Source organism: Neolamprologus multifasciatus, chromosome 20 (genome assembly GCF_963576455.1).
Source record: "Neolamprologus multifasciatus chromosome 20, fNeoMul1.2, whole genome shotgun sequence".
In the NCBI taxonomy this organism is placed as follows: domain Eukaryota; kingdom Metazoa; phylum Chordata; class Actinopteri; order Cichliformes; family Cichlidae; genus Neolamprologus; species Neolamprologus multifasciatus.
This window is the reverse complement of record NC_140458.1, coordinates 31,950,396-31,966,634: the sequence shown is the minus strand read 5'-3', so window position 1 is coordinate 31,966,634 and position 16,239 is coordinate 31,950,396. Positions and strand designations below refer to the sequence as shown.

Here is a 16,239-nt window from a genome sequence, read left to right as displayed (position 1 = left end):
GACAAATAAAATACCGCAGGAGGGGAGCAGCAGCTGTTGTTTCCTGGGTCAGCAGGCCTATGATGGGCTGTTGACTCCTGGTTTGCATCTGTGCTCTCTCCCCAATTGATTTCAAGCACCAGGGGCGTGGCTAAAAGAGAGGTGGTGGGGGGCGAGGGGTCTGGAGTGTCACCACCGTGCACACCCCCTCATACCTCTGGAAAATTTTGGTCCTATTAGTGTGGAAATTACATGGCGACACGATGGTCCTAACCTACTCCTTCTCCTGTGAAAACCAGAAAACTGTCTCCTCATTATCAATCAATCAATCAATAATTATGCAGTAATACAGCTGAACGGTGTACTGATATTAATATGCACGAAAACCAAGGCTGCTAATGATTTATTTATTTGTTTAAAGAAGCCAAACAAGTCATTTTAATATCTGACAAGTTTCCCCACCCCACACCTTATACCCCAACCACCCCCAACCCATTTGCCTCACAATGGTTTGGTCCGTTGCCTACATGCTCACGTCCACGCAGTCATTTGGAAGTTTGTCGTGTGGGGGTATTTCTACAAGTGTGTGACTGGTGGCTGAAGTCCAGTAAGTACTTTGCAATTATTTACTTAAAAACGATGTTTGGTCAGACTTTTATTTTATTTTATTTTTTGCACTTTACTCCTCAGAAGAATCAAACACAATTACTGTTTTGTTGCATATTTTTAATTAGCTTAATTTTAAAAAGCGGCTGCCATTTTTCTACCGGGGCAGCCGCATGTTTAGGAAAGAAGGAGCTGTATCTACAAAACCAAAAGCAGCTTTTTGAACACAAACACGAGGAGGATGCAGAATGCTCTGATGATACTTTGACCCATAGTCCATGACAGTAATGCTATTTATTTCTTTCTCTGTTTTTGTGATTGTGTTGCTTTTGTTGATCTCTTTGCACAGGGAAAACAAAGAAGCCATCAGAGTAAGAAAATAACCGTTTTAAAGTCCATCAGCTCTGTCACAATGTTTTTGGACTGATCTCACGTCAGCAGGTAGGTTTGAGCCACACTGACGTGAAAAAGTGTTATTTATTAATAGGACATCCCAGGATTGGTTACTTATATTGGTAAATGTTTTAATTGTATAACATGTAAGGTTGAATTATTAGCTGTATTTGTAACTGCTTGTAAAGTTGTCTGAACTGTATAACAATTGTGTAATTATCTATGAGTTTGTGCGGTTCTGCTTTATAGCACGCTAGGGAAGCTAAATCTCAGTTAAGGTACTTGGTGTTTGTCCACATGTTGTGCCCCTGTTGTGTTTGTTCATTTCCAGTTCAGTGTAAATTTGAAATGTCTGAAAATCAGGCAAGAGAATATCAGACCAAAATATGGTTATGACTGTCTTTTATTGATTTATTTATTATTTTCTTTGGTCTTTTGGTGAAAGAGGCTTCAGTCTGCATCGTTTTACTCAATAATTTGTGTTATTTACATTTTCGGGGGGCATTTTTGATGGTTATTGTAATTTTTTGAAGTGGTTAGTTAAAATGGCCACAAAGAGGTTTATATTTGACCTGGGCTCTGTATGTTATACACAGAGGGGGGTTGTGTATGTTACAGGTGTTACTAAGCACTTTAGGTAGCATCTTCGGTATGTGCTGTAAGATAAGCCTAAGAATTTTTCTTGTTTATTTTATTTTTATTTATTTTTATTTTATTTTTATTTTGTGCCTGTCCCATTTGGTTCTTTAGCCATCAGAATTGTTGTCTGAAGACCAACAAGGATACCCAATGGATTTACTTTGCCAAATGGATCATCACAGCCTTGCCGTATTGGTCCATTTGATCAACCTTTGTTGTTATTATTTATTTATTTTCAGTTGTTACAGACGGGACAGACATGACTGAGGGATAGGAAAGGGAGAAAGAAAGATGAAGGAAAAGAAAACAGAAGGGGAGAGGGACAGAAAGAAGAAAAAAAATCTCCTGGATCACCTGTTGAGAGAAAAAGAAGAGAAAACAAGCAAAGAAAACAGAGCAACATACTAAACACAACACCATCACGTTAATCTAGCTAAGTGTAAACAGCAGTAAATACTAAATATATAGTATTATATAGATTTATATAATACTATATATAAATAAAGCACAAGGCATGGCACAAAACCTGGAATGGAGCTCAGTGATTTCCAGGCCACTTCTAAGAAAACTGGCTTTTGGTCTCACTTCATCACTCCCCTCTTAGAAAACCTCCTGGAATTGTCAGCAAACAAAAGCAAGATATTTTTGTTGTTGTTGCAACCCTCACAGTAACACCTTCACATATCTCCACAACACTGTCATTATCATGATAGCATTTTATTACGGCAGTGTTGTGTGCATGTTTCTGTGCTGATATGTGCATGTTAACCCCCTGAACTGACTGTAAATCGTTTTTTAAACATGGGAGTAAGGTGTTAAACTGGAAGTGAACCTGCACTTTACCCACTTTACCACCTTGGTGGGATGAAACCAGCAGCAACATTAGCTCCACTAGCTTCTTTCACCGTGATATGAGCAAAAGAAGTGACATGTAACCAAGTGTAACCGAATAAAGGTTACACTTGGTTCTATATGTAAACCCCCGTAATGTTAAAATTTATGCTATCAAAGGAGATGCCCACTAAATAAGTCCACCATAACCCTGCTCCAACCTTACCTCAAGGCCTCAACCTTTCACTTCAAGACCACAGCTTTTTGCTGTAGTTTTACACTGATAATGTGAACAATGTAGAAAATGTCAGCATCTTGATATGAATTGAGGGAGGTTGGTAACAGTCTCCATAATTTCTGCTCCTCTGAGTAGCTGGATTTCTTTTTATCACATCTTATGCCACATTTGTTAAAGTTTCAAACTCTTTGACTGCCATCCAAGCCAAACCTCTTTGTATCCAAAGGAGTAAAAGGCATCATTTGCATGTTTTAAAATCTCAAAGGAACCTGTTGATGAAACCTGTTGCTTTATGTAAATAATTCTATTTAAAATAAAAAGAGTTTTCTCTAAAACAGCAAATTTAAAATAGCACAACTGTGTAGTAAACATTTACTGGTCTTTTTTATTACCTTCATGTATAAAAACAAACTCTGGTTTCATTCATTTTATTTCAGTAAAACTCAGTTTATTCTTCCAAGACTGCCTCAGTAATATTTTACTCTGAGCAGAAGTATTTCTGAAATGTAATCGTTTGCTTTTTTTTCTTTGGTTTGTTTGTTTGTGCTTTGAAGCAAGTAACATCCAGCTCCAGGAACAAATAGTCTCAGGGACGTTGTATCGACAAGCAGGCTCGGCTTTAGAGATAAGAGATGATGGTGTGCATGACAAATTTCTGACAAAGCAAACATTTGGACAAAGAAATGTTTACAGCTGTGGTGTTTGTGCAAGGGCGAAAAAAAAAACAGTTTTTTAGTGTCATCGATGGGAGGTGCAAGCAGATAAATCTTTCAAACTGTTTGATAGTAAATGCTGAAGTTGTTGCTGTTGTAATATTTTAATAAATCCATCTGATGCAGTGCAGCCTGCGCGTGGATCAGCAATAAAGATGCATTATCCTTATCAGTTTTTTCCTTTAATGACACCTGCATCCACTGATCTTGTTTAGTCAAGGATACAGTGCAATATAAGAGTTAGATATCAACATTCAAGTAAGCTTTTAATCTTTCAGGTGTATTACATTAAAAAAAATTAACCTGAGAACAGAGTCAGCAACATGAGTGCGATAACCATAAACCAATGCCACGCTCTCTAATCTGGTGTCCAAAGGGCAGGCAGGATCCAGTGGGCAGTAATAATAAAGTGTGCTGTTATTACTGCTGAAAGGGACAGCGAGCCCAAACACGGCCATGGCGGACACCGAGGAATGGGGAAAGCCTGTGGAGAGGAAAGGGGTGAGGTGTGATCACAACCATGGTCACAATTTTCTTTTCTGACTTTTCAAATAGCGCTCTGATGTTGTCCCCCTCTCCCCAACAAAAAACAGAGGCTAACTGTAGTCCTGGTGCTGGCAACACTCATAGCTGCCTTTGGTTCGTCCTTCCAGTACGGCTATAATGTCTCTGTGGTCAACTCTCCATCGCAGGTAAGCTGATTAAAGAAAGAAAAGCTTGAATGGAACTCGCCGGGAAGATAATTTGTTCCTATCAGTGCTCTCCTGCTCTTTTCAGTTCATGCAGCAGTTTTATAATACAACCTACATGGAGCGTTACCACAGCCCGATGGAGGGGAACGTCCTGACTCTGCTGTGGTCTCTCTCCGTGTCCATGTTCCCTCTCGGAGGCTTCTTCGGCTCTCTGATGGTGGCTCCTCTGGTCAACAAATTTGGGAGGTGAGAATCTGCTTTATTCCACGTGTAGTTTAGCACGCTCTGCAGGTTTCTTGCAACTAATGCTTCATCCCTGCTACAGGAAGGGCACCCTCCTCTTCAACAACATCTTCTCCATCGTCCCTGCTATAATGATGGGAGTCAGTGAGATCGCCAAGTCCTACGAGATCATCATTGTGGCCAGGTTTATAGTAGGCATCTGTGCAGGTCAGCTCCCCAATTTAACAACAGCCCAGGTTAAGGATCAGGCGTGATCAGGCGGTTTAGCTTCACCCGTGCATGCTTTCCCATCTGCAGGTCTCTCTTCCAATGTGGTGCCCATGTATCTGGGTGAGATCGCTCCCAAAAACCTGAGGGGAGCTCTCGGCATTGTTCCGCAACTCTTCATCACTGTTGGGATCCTCTGCGCCCAAGTGCTGGGCATTAGAAACATACTGGGAAACAGCACAGGTAGTTAAGTTTTGATCATTTATTCATCAGATGCTGAGACATGGTCTTAAGAATAGGTTTAAAAGCGTGTCTGTGTTGCCTGTGTGTGTCCAGGCTGGACCCTCATGCTTGGCCTTACTGGTATTCCCGCCGCGATTCAGCTCCTGCTGCTCCCCTTCTTCCCTGAGAGCCCCAGGTACATGCTCATCCAGAATGGAGACGAGAAGAAAGCAACGAAAGGTAAGAAAGTGCAATGTCATCAACATAAAAAAATCACACCTAACAGGCTTAACATATTCTGTTCATTTAGACCATATTCTGTAGAAGGTATCCCTCTGAAGTTTAAGAGAAAATGTCTCTTGTACAGAATGTATCCAATCGTCCATCGTTGGTGGTTCAGGCTTAAGCCATCTCCTCGTAAGGGGCTTTTTACTCGCAGCCAGTAGGATATACAAAAGTCTTCTATCGTCAGAATTCAATTTATCCACTGGTGTGTTACACAAAAATCTCAAAGGTTAAAGGGAAAACAAATGAAAAAACATTTTGTAGATGTTCATGGATTAGAGACCAGTACTGGCAAATAACTTTCCAATCCCAAAAGATATGGAAATGGTTAGCTCCATCTCCCCCACATCTCCAACAAGTGTCACCAGTTCACCGGTATCTTTGTTGAGCAAGGTTGATGAAAAATCTCTGTGGTGAGTCTTGGTTGGCGGACGCATCTTCACAGCATCCGCAATCACACCTGCCTGTTAAAACACGGGGACTCGGGGGTTGGTGAATGATGGTGGTGTTCCTGCAGCCGTGGAATGAATAAAGATGGCTCTCAATAACAATCTGTGGTCCCACCGTGCCTTATTCACACCACACTGGTGCCAAAATGCAGGGTTTCACCATCATCATCACCACCATCATTCACATTTCGCACATAACTACACTACACGTCGAAGATAAACTGAGCATTTATGATACTGTGTGCATTTCCACTCTTAGCACTGCAGCGCCTGCGTGGGTGGGACGACGTGGACAGCGAGCTGTTGGAGATGCGTCAGGAGGACCAGTCCGAGAAGGCCGAAGGTCACCTGAGTGTGTTCTCCCTGCTGTCCCAGCGCTCTCTTCGCTGGCAGCTGATCTCCATAGTCGTCATGAACATGGGCCAGCAGCTGTCGGGTGTCAATGCGGTGAGACGTGCCCATCCGGTTGTCCTCGTCCCTCACACCATTACTCGGTTTCAGGATGCATGACAACATCTATGTTCTTGCTTATTCACAGGCTGTCGTGTTATACCCATAATGCATTTCTCTTGTCTCAGATCTACTACTATGCCGACAGCATATACGGCTCTGCAGGAGTCAGGGAGAGTGACATCCAGTATGTCACAGTGGGAACGGGAGCAGTGAATGTCTTTATGACCGTAACTGCTGTAGGTACCCAGCAAAGCTGAGGGGAGGAGCTGTGTGTCTGTCTGTTGTTTGATCATGTGAGATGGAGATAACCACTGTGAACGGGGGTTTTGTCATCCCAGGTGTTCATCGTGGAAGCCTCAGGTCGCCGCCTGCTCCTCCTCTGTGGTTTTGGGATCTGCTGCGGAGCCTGTGTGCTGCTCACTGTCGCACTCAACTTGCAGGTATCTACAGACCTGTCAGCGCTACTTATGCCTGCAACCTGTCACTCTGCTGCCCTCTAGTGGTTCAGTTATTAGTTTCCCAACCTGGAAAGATTTAGAGGAGATTTGTAAGACCCTGTTTATGATCTCAGGATCAGAGAGTAACGTCTCGTGAGATTGATTTAATTGCAGCTATAGTCTAAAAATGTGCTAATTATAGTTAGAGGTGAGTTTGTAAATGTGAGCTGCTTGTAATTTTAACAGCATTTCACATGTTATGCTTCCAATTTAGTAAATTTAAGTCATTTGACATTGTTCAGCATATTTTTGGATAACCAGGACACTTTTTTTTCCCAACAGCAGCCACCAAAATCCTCATTCCTACAAGGCTACAGCAACAGGCCTTTAAAATTTTCATCTTAATCTGTGTGATTTTAATTTTCTGCTCTCACCTACACTTTGTCCCCACTGGGTTACAGCTCTGTTGAATAATTAATTAATTAAGAGCACTGAATAAAATTTAATATTATGAAGGCATTAGTCCACTCCATAGTTTTAACCCCACTGCATTAAAATAGAGGCACTCTACTGTTGTTGAGATCACCACTGATTATGGCTTTTTCCCCCCCACTCATCTTTCATGCATTTAACTCAGAGTGGACTGACTTTTGGCTTACTTAGAGTCCAGAACTTGGGTCCCAGTTTGAACCTGCACTGTTGCAAAGGCCTCTACTCTCTTTACATGTTTGTAAATGACATATGAAGGAAAAACTCAAGTGGTTTTACGAAAACTTGTCCAATCGCTGTTCAGAAGTTGCATACGTTTTATACATAGTTGTACATATACTAAAACTGCAAAGCTGCTGTGCTTGGGTTGAGATCTGGCCATCAAACTACTGTGAAACATTGTCTGACCACTTCAAGTCTGAGCACAGAGTATAGCCCTGTACACTTTACAGTTTGTCCTGTTACTTCTATCAGCAGCCATGTCAGCAACAAACGCCAGTGGTTTGGGCTGTGCGATATGACCAGAATCTCATATCCCGATATAAGAATTCTATCGTCCGATAACGATATAAATCACAAAAATGTAACATTTTCTGTAACTTCTGTGAATCTCGGGCAGCTCGTCTTGCGTGAAGTGTTTCCAGCTGCGCGTCATGTAGCTGGAGTCGAGTGTTTTAACCGATGCATGAATGGATACATTTTTAGACATAAGTTGTAACAGCTGCCGTTTTCTTTGTGAGTATTTATTACACGGCGTGCTGCGGGGAAAAGCCTGTTTTAACGTTTGAGTTTAAGGTTTATTTTTTAGCAACTGGCGGCTCTTTTTTTTTACTTCTCATCCGTAAATAATCTGCTCTTTCACGTGATTCAGTTTATTTTGAAAAGTCTCAACAGGATCTTGAGCTTTATTGTGAAAGGTTTATGTGGAACATAAACAAGCGGACATGCGATGCTGTTACCATCGTTGTTGCTAACGATAACACATAAAAACAGGCGCTTGTCCGTCCATAGTGTGGTTATATAAAATATAAGAGAAAGAGAGAACTTTAAGAAATTAATATAGCCGCTACAGTGACCATCAAAACCATGAAAAAATATTGCCGTAAACAGTTTATTTTGCGACACCACGAAACAAACGATAGCGTAAAATGAAACGATAGACGTTTTTATATCGTCATCCGATATCGTTATATCGAACAGCCCTACCAGTGGTTTGGTTCAAGTCATTCATGCCCACGCCATAGCATTGCCTCCACCATGTTTGACAGATGGTGCAGTATGCTTCAGATCCAGAACTGTTTCTCTGCTTCTGCATTTTTTTTCTTCCATCATTCTGGTTCATCTTGCTTTCATTTATCCCAAGATTTTTTCCAGATCTGTGCAGGCCTTTTACAGTTTAGTCTAATCTGGCCTTCCTGTTCTTGAGTGTAACCAGTAGTTCCCAACTTATTATAAAACAGGGGACGGGAACTCCAGGCCTCAAGGGGCAGTGTCCTACAGGTTAGAGATGATCCAACACAGCTGATTTAAATGGCTAAATTACCTCCTCAACATGTCGTGAAGCCCTCCAGAGGACTGGTAATGAACTAATCATTTGATTCAGGTGTGTTGACCCAGGGTGAGATCTAAAACCTGCCAGGGTTATCACCAGGGCGATATTATAAATCCTCTATTTCCATTCATGAAGGTGTCTCTAGATTGTAGATGTTGAAACTGATATGCACAACAATGATATGGATTTGGTGGCTGTTGACAGTAAATTAAGCTTATATGTTATCAGTTTAATTTGTAAAAGGGTACAGGCCACACTTAACTATGTAACTGTTTGTCAGCTGCCTAATTACTTTTGTGTTTCCTAAAAATGAGAGATTATATATAAAAACATCTCTGTCTCCATGGTGTAGTGGTTTATACATCTGACTAACAGGCAAAAGATCCCAGTTCAGTATAGGGAGGAGACCCGAATCCCTTTGGGATTGTGTCAAGAAGGGCTTCTGGTGTTTTGTTTTGTTTTTTGTTGTTGTTGTTGTTGTTGTTGTTGTTTTTTAAAAAGCTAAACCAAACACCTGGCACATGATAAATAACAGGAAATTGGATTCAGGTGGGTGTGGAGACCCACATCTCTTTATGTTTGATTTTTATTTCACCTGCACTTTATCCCTATGTTTTGGCCATTTCTGAAAAGCCACAGTGAGAACTCCTGCAGGACAGCTAAGGAACAGCAGGATCTGACATGATGACAGGTTGGCAAAATAATTAAACAATAAGCAACCAGTAAAAAGCCAAAATAACAAACGGTGTCACTGTGCTACAGATTACCAGCCTGTAATCATCTTGTACGTCTAGGATTCCCATCATGGTCTGAGACAGTAAAGTGATATTTTGGCCCCTTTGTTTTCAGGAGTCATGAGACCTGGCACTAAACACTGACTATTAGAGAGAACCGCAAACGCAGTGCTGCCCTCCTTCAAACCTGCAACCTCACCTGGAGCCAATGTTTTCAGACAGGCGTCATTTTCAGCAGCAGTAAAGGCAAAATTTAGAGACACAATGGAGAGTCTGCCTTTGATCCTTAAGGCCTCCACGTGGAGCCGTTAATGTTGCTCCTGCTTACAAACATCAGAAGGAATAGTTACTGAGAGCTGCTTGTCTGTGTTTGCAGGAGACTGTGACATGGATGCCCTATGTCAGCATCGCCTCTGTCATCATCTACGTCATCGGACATGCCATAGGACCGAGTGAGTCTGTCTGAGTAGACCTGTTGGTATTTACACACATACTGATTACAGCAGGGCGCTCCATTAGCTGAAGTGTTGTTTAGATGTAATCAGGCATATAATCAAAGTTTGTACATCAGCACTCAGTTTGTTTGAGACATGAGCATCCTCTCTGACTGTGAAGACTGATGATGTCTGTCTCGAGTGTTTTGGTTGTGGTTAATTGCATTTTTGTTCTGCAGGTCCCATTCCTTATGTGGTGGCCACCGAGATGTTCCGGCAAACAGCCAGGCCTGCGGCGTTCATGGTGGCCGGCTCCGTCCACTGGCTCTCCAACTTCATTGTTGGCCTTGTCTTCCCCTTCCTCGAGGTTAGTTACTCAATTTCTGCAGGCTCAGACTTCAGTGGAATTAGTTCCAGATGTTTTGTCGAGCATAACCAGCAAGGCAGTCCCCTCCACATCCTCACTGTGATGTGATCTTTTATGCCACTTAGAATTGGATTACTTTGATATTTTCTTTGCAATTTGCATAGATTTGCAAACAAAGGATTGCTTTTCTAAACATGGATTAACCTGTTTAGAAAAGATTTAAGTGCACTCGTTTGCATTTCATCCTTGCAACACAAATATAAGAATTAAGTAAAGAATATGCTGCAACAAACAGTGCGTAAGAGAGAGGATTGCAGTAGATTGCAGTCAGGGTGGAGTGGCTAGAAATGAGTGTCAAGGATGATTTATAACAAGATAGCAGCAAGAGTGAAAGGGAAAGATTACAAGATGGTGGTGAGACCTGCTATGATGAATGGTTTGGAGACTGTGGTGCTAATAAAAAGTCAGGAGGCTGAGCTGGAGGTGGCAGAGCTGAAGAAACCAGCATGACCAGGATGGAGGGACAGGATTCGAGATGAGTACGTAAGAGTAACGGCTCAGGTTTTGCCGCCAAAGTTAAGGAACTGAACTGCTGTGGACATGTGCAGACGCTATATGGATATAGTTGACAAAGGATTTTGGAGATTCATAGATCTAGTAAAGAAGGAAATGAAGAGGGGTTGTGTGACACAGGAGGATGCTGGGGATAGGGTGACATGATACCAATGAGTTGCTGTAGTGACCCCTAAAGTGACTTATACGGATTTGAATTGTACTCAAAATTACTGCCTGATGTTTATCTTTTAGCAAGATACTAACCTCAAGCCTCTGATGCATCCATTGGAGTGTGAGTGTCAGATAGAAAGCACTTCAGCAGAGAGAAAAAGTCTTCATTGGAATGGGTAAATTAAGTGTTTTGTATAAAGTGCTTCGAGTGCTCAGGTAACGTAGAAAAAGTAGATTTCAGATATATTTTTTCCTTTTACAACATTTTCCTAATGGTTCAGCACCAACTTTGATCCAGGTATCAAACTGAGAACAACATTTTTAAAAATCAGTTGGTTCCTCCTGTTTATTATTGATTGCTGTCATGCTAGAGAATGCAGTTTGGACCTGTCACTCACCTACCTGATGCACACTCCACCTTTAGGTGACACTTAGAATATTTATTGTGCATGTCAAGAAAAAAAGGAGTTTATTTTAGGTGGATGGTTTAGTGTTGCTGGCTGCTGAACTAGTCAGGAACAGTTTTTGTGTGCAAAGCTGGCTTGTTGTTTGACTCACAGTAAACAGGGCAGACTGGAGCCAGGGGTGATCAAAGCAGCTGATTAAAACAGGCAGGCAGGTGGGAAGCTGGTGGATCTAAGCACAAGAGAACAGTGTTGGTTTCGGTCGTCGAGTGAAGTAGGAAAAACTGGAAAGGGAGTGGCTCACCTACTCCTCGTACACAAACACAGACAGGGAAACAAAATGAGAGGAGGACAAGAGGAGGCACAACATAGGGAAGGAGGAGGACATTTTTTTTACTGCATTTACAACACCTGAAACATAATGTTGGAGCTTGAATATTATAACACCAGAAAACATATTGTAAAATCTTAAATGAGGAGACTGGACTGAATGACGTGATCTTAGATATAAACATAAGCTTCATCTCATGTTTACTTCCTCTTACATGTTTAAACCTGAAAGTGTAATCAAGGGAAGAAGATGCTTGAGAAACATTGATAAAGAGCAGTGTTTCACTTTTGACCTCACCTTGTTTGCTCTGTTTGTCTTCCTGACATATTTACATTTCATGTCGAGGACCCAGAAATCACATTTCCTCTCCTTCTCTCCCCAGCGAGGCCTGGGCCCCTACAGCTTCATCATTTTTGCCGTCATCTGTCTGGTCACCCTGATCTACATCTGGCTGGTGGTGCCCGAAACAAAGAAGAAGACGTTCCTGGAGGTCTTCCAGATGTTTGCAAAGAGGAACAAAGTGGAGTTAAATCTGGGTGATGGCGATGTCCCGCTGAAAGAGCTCAAAGAGAGCCCACAGGATGCACAGAAGGCCACGCCTTTTTGAAGAAAGAAGAACATTGATAGAAGAGGAAGTATTCGCTGCTGGTGTGGAGCGAGGGAGAGTGTGTGTGGTAGAAGACTTGACAGTGTTTTAATTTTAGATGCCTCTGTGTGCCTTTTCTTTGTATTTGTGCCTGCAGATGTTGGTAGATTTCCGCCTTGAAAAGCATTTTGTCCTTTGTAAAACATACCATAAACCCTTCACCAACAATTCAATCAAATCCCCAACATCAACAGATGATATTCTGGCTTGTTGCAGCATGTTGAAGCTCATACAAACAGAAGCATCGGGAACATCTGTGCTGACTGTCCAGCTGCACCCCTCCGTACATGCTCAGTTTTGGTCTGGCCAAAGCATAACTGCCAGAATCTTTCTCCTGGAAATTGAGCATCAAAGGAAACAAAGAGCCAGTTTCTGAGGACAACAGAAAAAAAGAATCAGGCTGGAGAAGCACCAACTTACTTTAACTGCAGATCAATATCAAATTTTAAAACCACCCACCATGTCTGATAGACCTTGAATTGTGAAATCCACCTAAAGGAAAGAAAAAGGAAAGAAGCAAACACTGCAAACTGAATACAGCCATCCCTTACGGTCATCAAGGTTGGATATGTTCTTGGACTGACCTGTGAGGGTTACACAAACACCACGTTAAACTAAACCAGTGAGTTATGGCTCAGCTAGAGGTTACATTTGGATTCTGACCCCAAGTAGAGCAATGTGGGGTTTTTCTTCTGTTTGTTTGTTTTTGTGGCATACTTGATTTTCTTCAAGTTTGCAATAAAATCACTGTAGGTGTTCTCCAAATGGCCATCCTGGAAAACCCCCCAAAACAAAGCTGTGTTAACATTGATGCTTAAAGTTTCAGTGAAAAGAGATCATTGTGACTTGACCCCATAAATGCAGGCTTTAGAGGATTATTACAGTTTTTTAGGATCTGTGTTGCTTTAAGCTTTATCATAAAATTGTATTTAACATACTTAAAAGGCACTGATACAACCAAAACTCCAGATTTATTGACCTGTTTTATAAAGAAACCAAAAAAAAGTTGATTTTTTTTAAACAGACATTCAATAAGTCACTCGTAATGGTTGCACACATCTGACCGTTTTTAGTCATGTTTTTACAGATATGTTATACTTTTCAGTCATTCTGACTGATTAATGTTCCTTCTTTGATAGATGTCAGATATTAACTTATGAGTAATGTGCTGTAGAAGTGAAAATAAAGTCCCAGTTTTATGTAAACTCTCACTTGGATGCATCTTAATTATTTGCTGCTACCACAGTGGATGCCAGCTGTGGTGTTGCTGCGGCGATGACCTCTCAAAGGAAAGGAAAGGAAGTGTCTCATAGCTGAAGGTCACAGGCCGTCTGAGATCCAGAGCAGCCCAGTGGAAACAAGCGCTCATTCACTGTGTTGCCGTTTAGCTGAAGACTATTGGGAGATAGAAATGCATTTACTAACTTTTGATTGTTTCAGCTCTTTGATGAAATGAAAGAAAGTCTTGAAACAGTTCAACAGGAAGCAAGAAATTTGTTTGTGTGCAGATTAGAAATGGTTTCAAAAAAGAGGGCTGATTAATAGATGCAGGTCATTCTGGTCTCCTTGTTAAAAGAATTCACTCTGATGAAACCCATCATCCCTTTAAACTTCTGCTTCGGTTAGCCATTCTGGCTGTCTCTCACTGACTAGCAGCTGGCTCATTTGTAATGCAAGACACTCATGGAGTGGAGTCAGCTTCTTGAGCCAGGTTGCTGTGGTCTGCTCTTAGATCCACTAGCCACTTTTATCTGTTGCGTCCTTCTCCAACATGCTCTTCCAGTATTGCTCTGTCTCCAGCCTTGGTTGGCTGTTCTCATATTATTCCCCTGCCACTGAGAGTACACCTTGGATGGTTCTGTGGAGAACAGCTGGTTTATTCTCCTGCCTTTTATTTCTTGTACACCTCTTCAAGTGGCTGGCTAAGGCTGTGAGTCTTTGCTTGGCAGTTTCCAAGGCCTCAGATGGACCTCAGATGGACAGCTTGCTGTGCTGCTTCTTCATCTCACCTTTCTGCAGCTCCGATAGTTGGCTAACTTCCATCCATGTTACCTTGATCTTGGCCTCTAGTGTTCTTCTCCTTGGAGGGAACTTGTAGTCAAGCATCTCACTGATCACTGTTGCCATGGCATGGATCTGAGTTTCTGGTGTTTTGGTTTATTTTTGCATTTTGGATTGTTTTCTGATACCCGTGTGCTTTGTTGATTTTTATTAGAAGTCTATGTTTCTGTTTATTCGTGTTTAAGGATTTGTTGTCTCATGTATAGTTTGAGTTCCATGGTTTATATTCTGTCTGCCTCTCAGTGTTGAGTCTGCGTCTTTGTGTGATGGTCTCTTGTTTCCTGTTTTATTGTGAAAGTCTGTGGCTGTATCCCAATTCAGGGTCTGCAGCCTTAAAGGCCGCATTTTAAGGCCGATTAAGTCACCGCGACACGACGAAGGCTGTCCCAATTCGAAGGCTGCTCAAAATGCGGCCCTCAAATGCGTCCTTCATTTCCCTGAATTTTAAGGACGTGGCGGTGTAGACTTCGTGGCCCAACATATCCCAGAATGCATAGCAAGGTGGTGGGTGTGGATAATTTTGCCGAAAAAACGGCGGATGAGGGGCGCCCGAAGAGTAAACTTTAAGTAAGTACTGAATATCATGTCACTTATTTATGTGCAAATGTTTAGTAACGAAGAACATTAAAACATTACTGTTGGCCACATGTCGGCAAAGTTATGTGACATTAGTGAAGTTTGTGCTAACTTGGTTTTAAAGCCTTTACTTTAAAATATACGCTGTTCAATAGCTGACCTTAATCAGAGAATGATAAGCTCATGTAGAAACAAACAAACAAATGAACAAAAGATTTTCTCCTTCATTTCTGTCAAACAAAGCTGTATGAAACGTTTGCAGCTGTCAGTATCATGGTTGCTAGGCAACCTGGGCAGCGCAACGGAGGCTAGACCGTCCCATTTGACAAGCCTCGCACTTCCGGCCTTAGCGGTCTTTAAGTACGCGGCCCTTGAGGATCGTTAAGGCTGCGTACTTTAAGGCTGCAGACCTCTGCAATTACTTCCAGCTGTGTCCCCCACCTGTGTATAGTCTCCCTGTGTTTCTCTGAGTGTATTTAAGTCGTGTCTTCTGTCGTAGTAGTCGCTGGTCCGTCTGTGTATCACCGTGCTTCATCCGTGTGTCCTCCCTGCGATCATGTCTACCGGCCAATAGTTTAGTTTGTCTCAGTATAGATCAGTTTTGTTCCGTGTTGCCATTCCCACCTTTGTTCTACAATAAACCACCTTCACACCTTCAGCGAGTGCCTGCGTGTGGATCCTCATTTATCTTTCCCCACACGGTTCACTCTATTCGCCGTGACAGGATCAGGTGGTTAGTCTCAGTAATGGTGTTGATAGGTGTCGTCCGTAAAAGGTCAAAGAGATATGAGGGCGCCAAACCGTTGAAAGCCTTGTGGGTGAGCAATAGGACCTTTAAATCTGCTCAAACTTGACAAGGTAACCAGTGAAGAGATTTCAGTATTGGAGTAATGTGCTCATATTTCTCAGTGTTGGTTAAAATTTGAGCAGCTGCCATTTGTACCATCTGTAAACCTCTAAAACTTTTCTTCGGTAGCTCAGAAAGGAGAGTGTTACATTAATCAATGCGCAAAGTTTTGGGACAAGTAATGTAATTTATCTGCTCCAATGACTATCATATCTGTCTTATCTGCATTAAGAAGAAGGGAATTATCAGATAACCAGTGCCTAATTAATATAGACAAGCTTCTAGTTTGGACAAATTAGCACAGTTTCCAATGGTTAATGTGGATATAAATATTTCCCTTAATTCCTTCATATAAATAATTCTATTTATAATAAAAATATTTTTCTGTAAAACCACAAATTTAAATGAGCACAACTGTGTAGTGAACATTTGCTGAGCTTTACAATTATATATGTATAAAATCAAACTTTGTGGTTTCATTATCTGCTTAAAAGTGGCTGCGTGGAAACAAAGGTTTGTTTCAGTAATACTCAGTCTAAAACTCTTCTAAAACTATTAATAAGAATTATTTTTTAATTTATATTTATGTTATATAATTATTTATATTTTAATAAATCCATCTGATGCAGTGCAGCCTGCACATGGATCAATAAAGCAATAAAGATGCATTATCCTTATCATTCTT

At 41.5% G+C, this 16,239-nt stretch overlaps 1 protein-coding gene across 2 annotated transcripts; it reads left to right on the top strand.

Moving 5' to 3' along the window:
* The first annotated feature begins 149 nt into the window (after nucleotides 1-149).
* On the top strand, nucleotides 150-13,275 carry LOC146495292 (solute carrier family 2, facilitated glucose transporter member 5-like). 2 transcript variants are annotated; one of them, XM_085145168.1, is made up of 14 exons: nucleotides 150-586; nucleotides 935-1,026; nucleotides 3,776-3,900; nucleotides 3,993-4,091; nucleotides 4,177-4,337; nucleotides 4,417-4,541; nucleotides 4,632-4,784; nucleotides 4,878-5,003; nucleotides 5,757-5,944; nucleotides 6,076-6,186; nucleotides 6,289-6,390; nucleotides 9,539-9,614; nucleotides 9,836-9,963; nucleotides 11,807-13,275. In XM_085145168.1, exons 3-14 carry the CDS (start codon nucleotides 3,856-3,858, stop codon nucleotides 12,029-12,031), a joined length of 1,539 nt encoding a protein of 512 aa, XP_085001294.1. In that variant the 5' UTR covers nucleotides 150-586; nucleotides 935-1,026; nucleotides 3,776-3,855; the 3' UTR covers nucleotides 12,032-13,275. The 2 variants fall into 2 exon arrangements, with proteins under 2 accessions (XP_085001294.1, XP_085001295.1); XM_085145169.1 differs by lacking the exon at nucleotides 150-586 and having other exon boundaries at nucleotides 876-1,026.
* The last annotated feature ends 2,964 nt before the right edge of the window (nucleotides 13,276-16,239 follow it).

Excerpts from the sequence above, each read along its gene's own strand:
- LOC146495292 (XM_085145168.1), top strand. The coding sequence starts at position 3,856 with ATGGCGGACACCGAGGAATGGGGAAAGCCTGTGGAGAGGAAAGGG. Across the intron at positions 4,542-4,631 it reads TATAGTAGGCATCTGTGCAG|GTCTCTCTTCCAATGTGGTG; the intron begins GTCAGCTCCCCA and ends TCCCATCTGCAG. Across the intron at positions 9,964-11,806 it reads TTGTCTTCCCCTTCCTCGAG|CGAGGCCTGGGCCCCTACAG; the intron begins GTTAGTTACTCA and ends TTCTCTCCCCAG.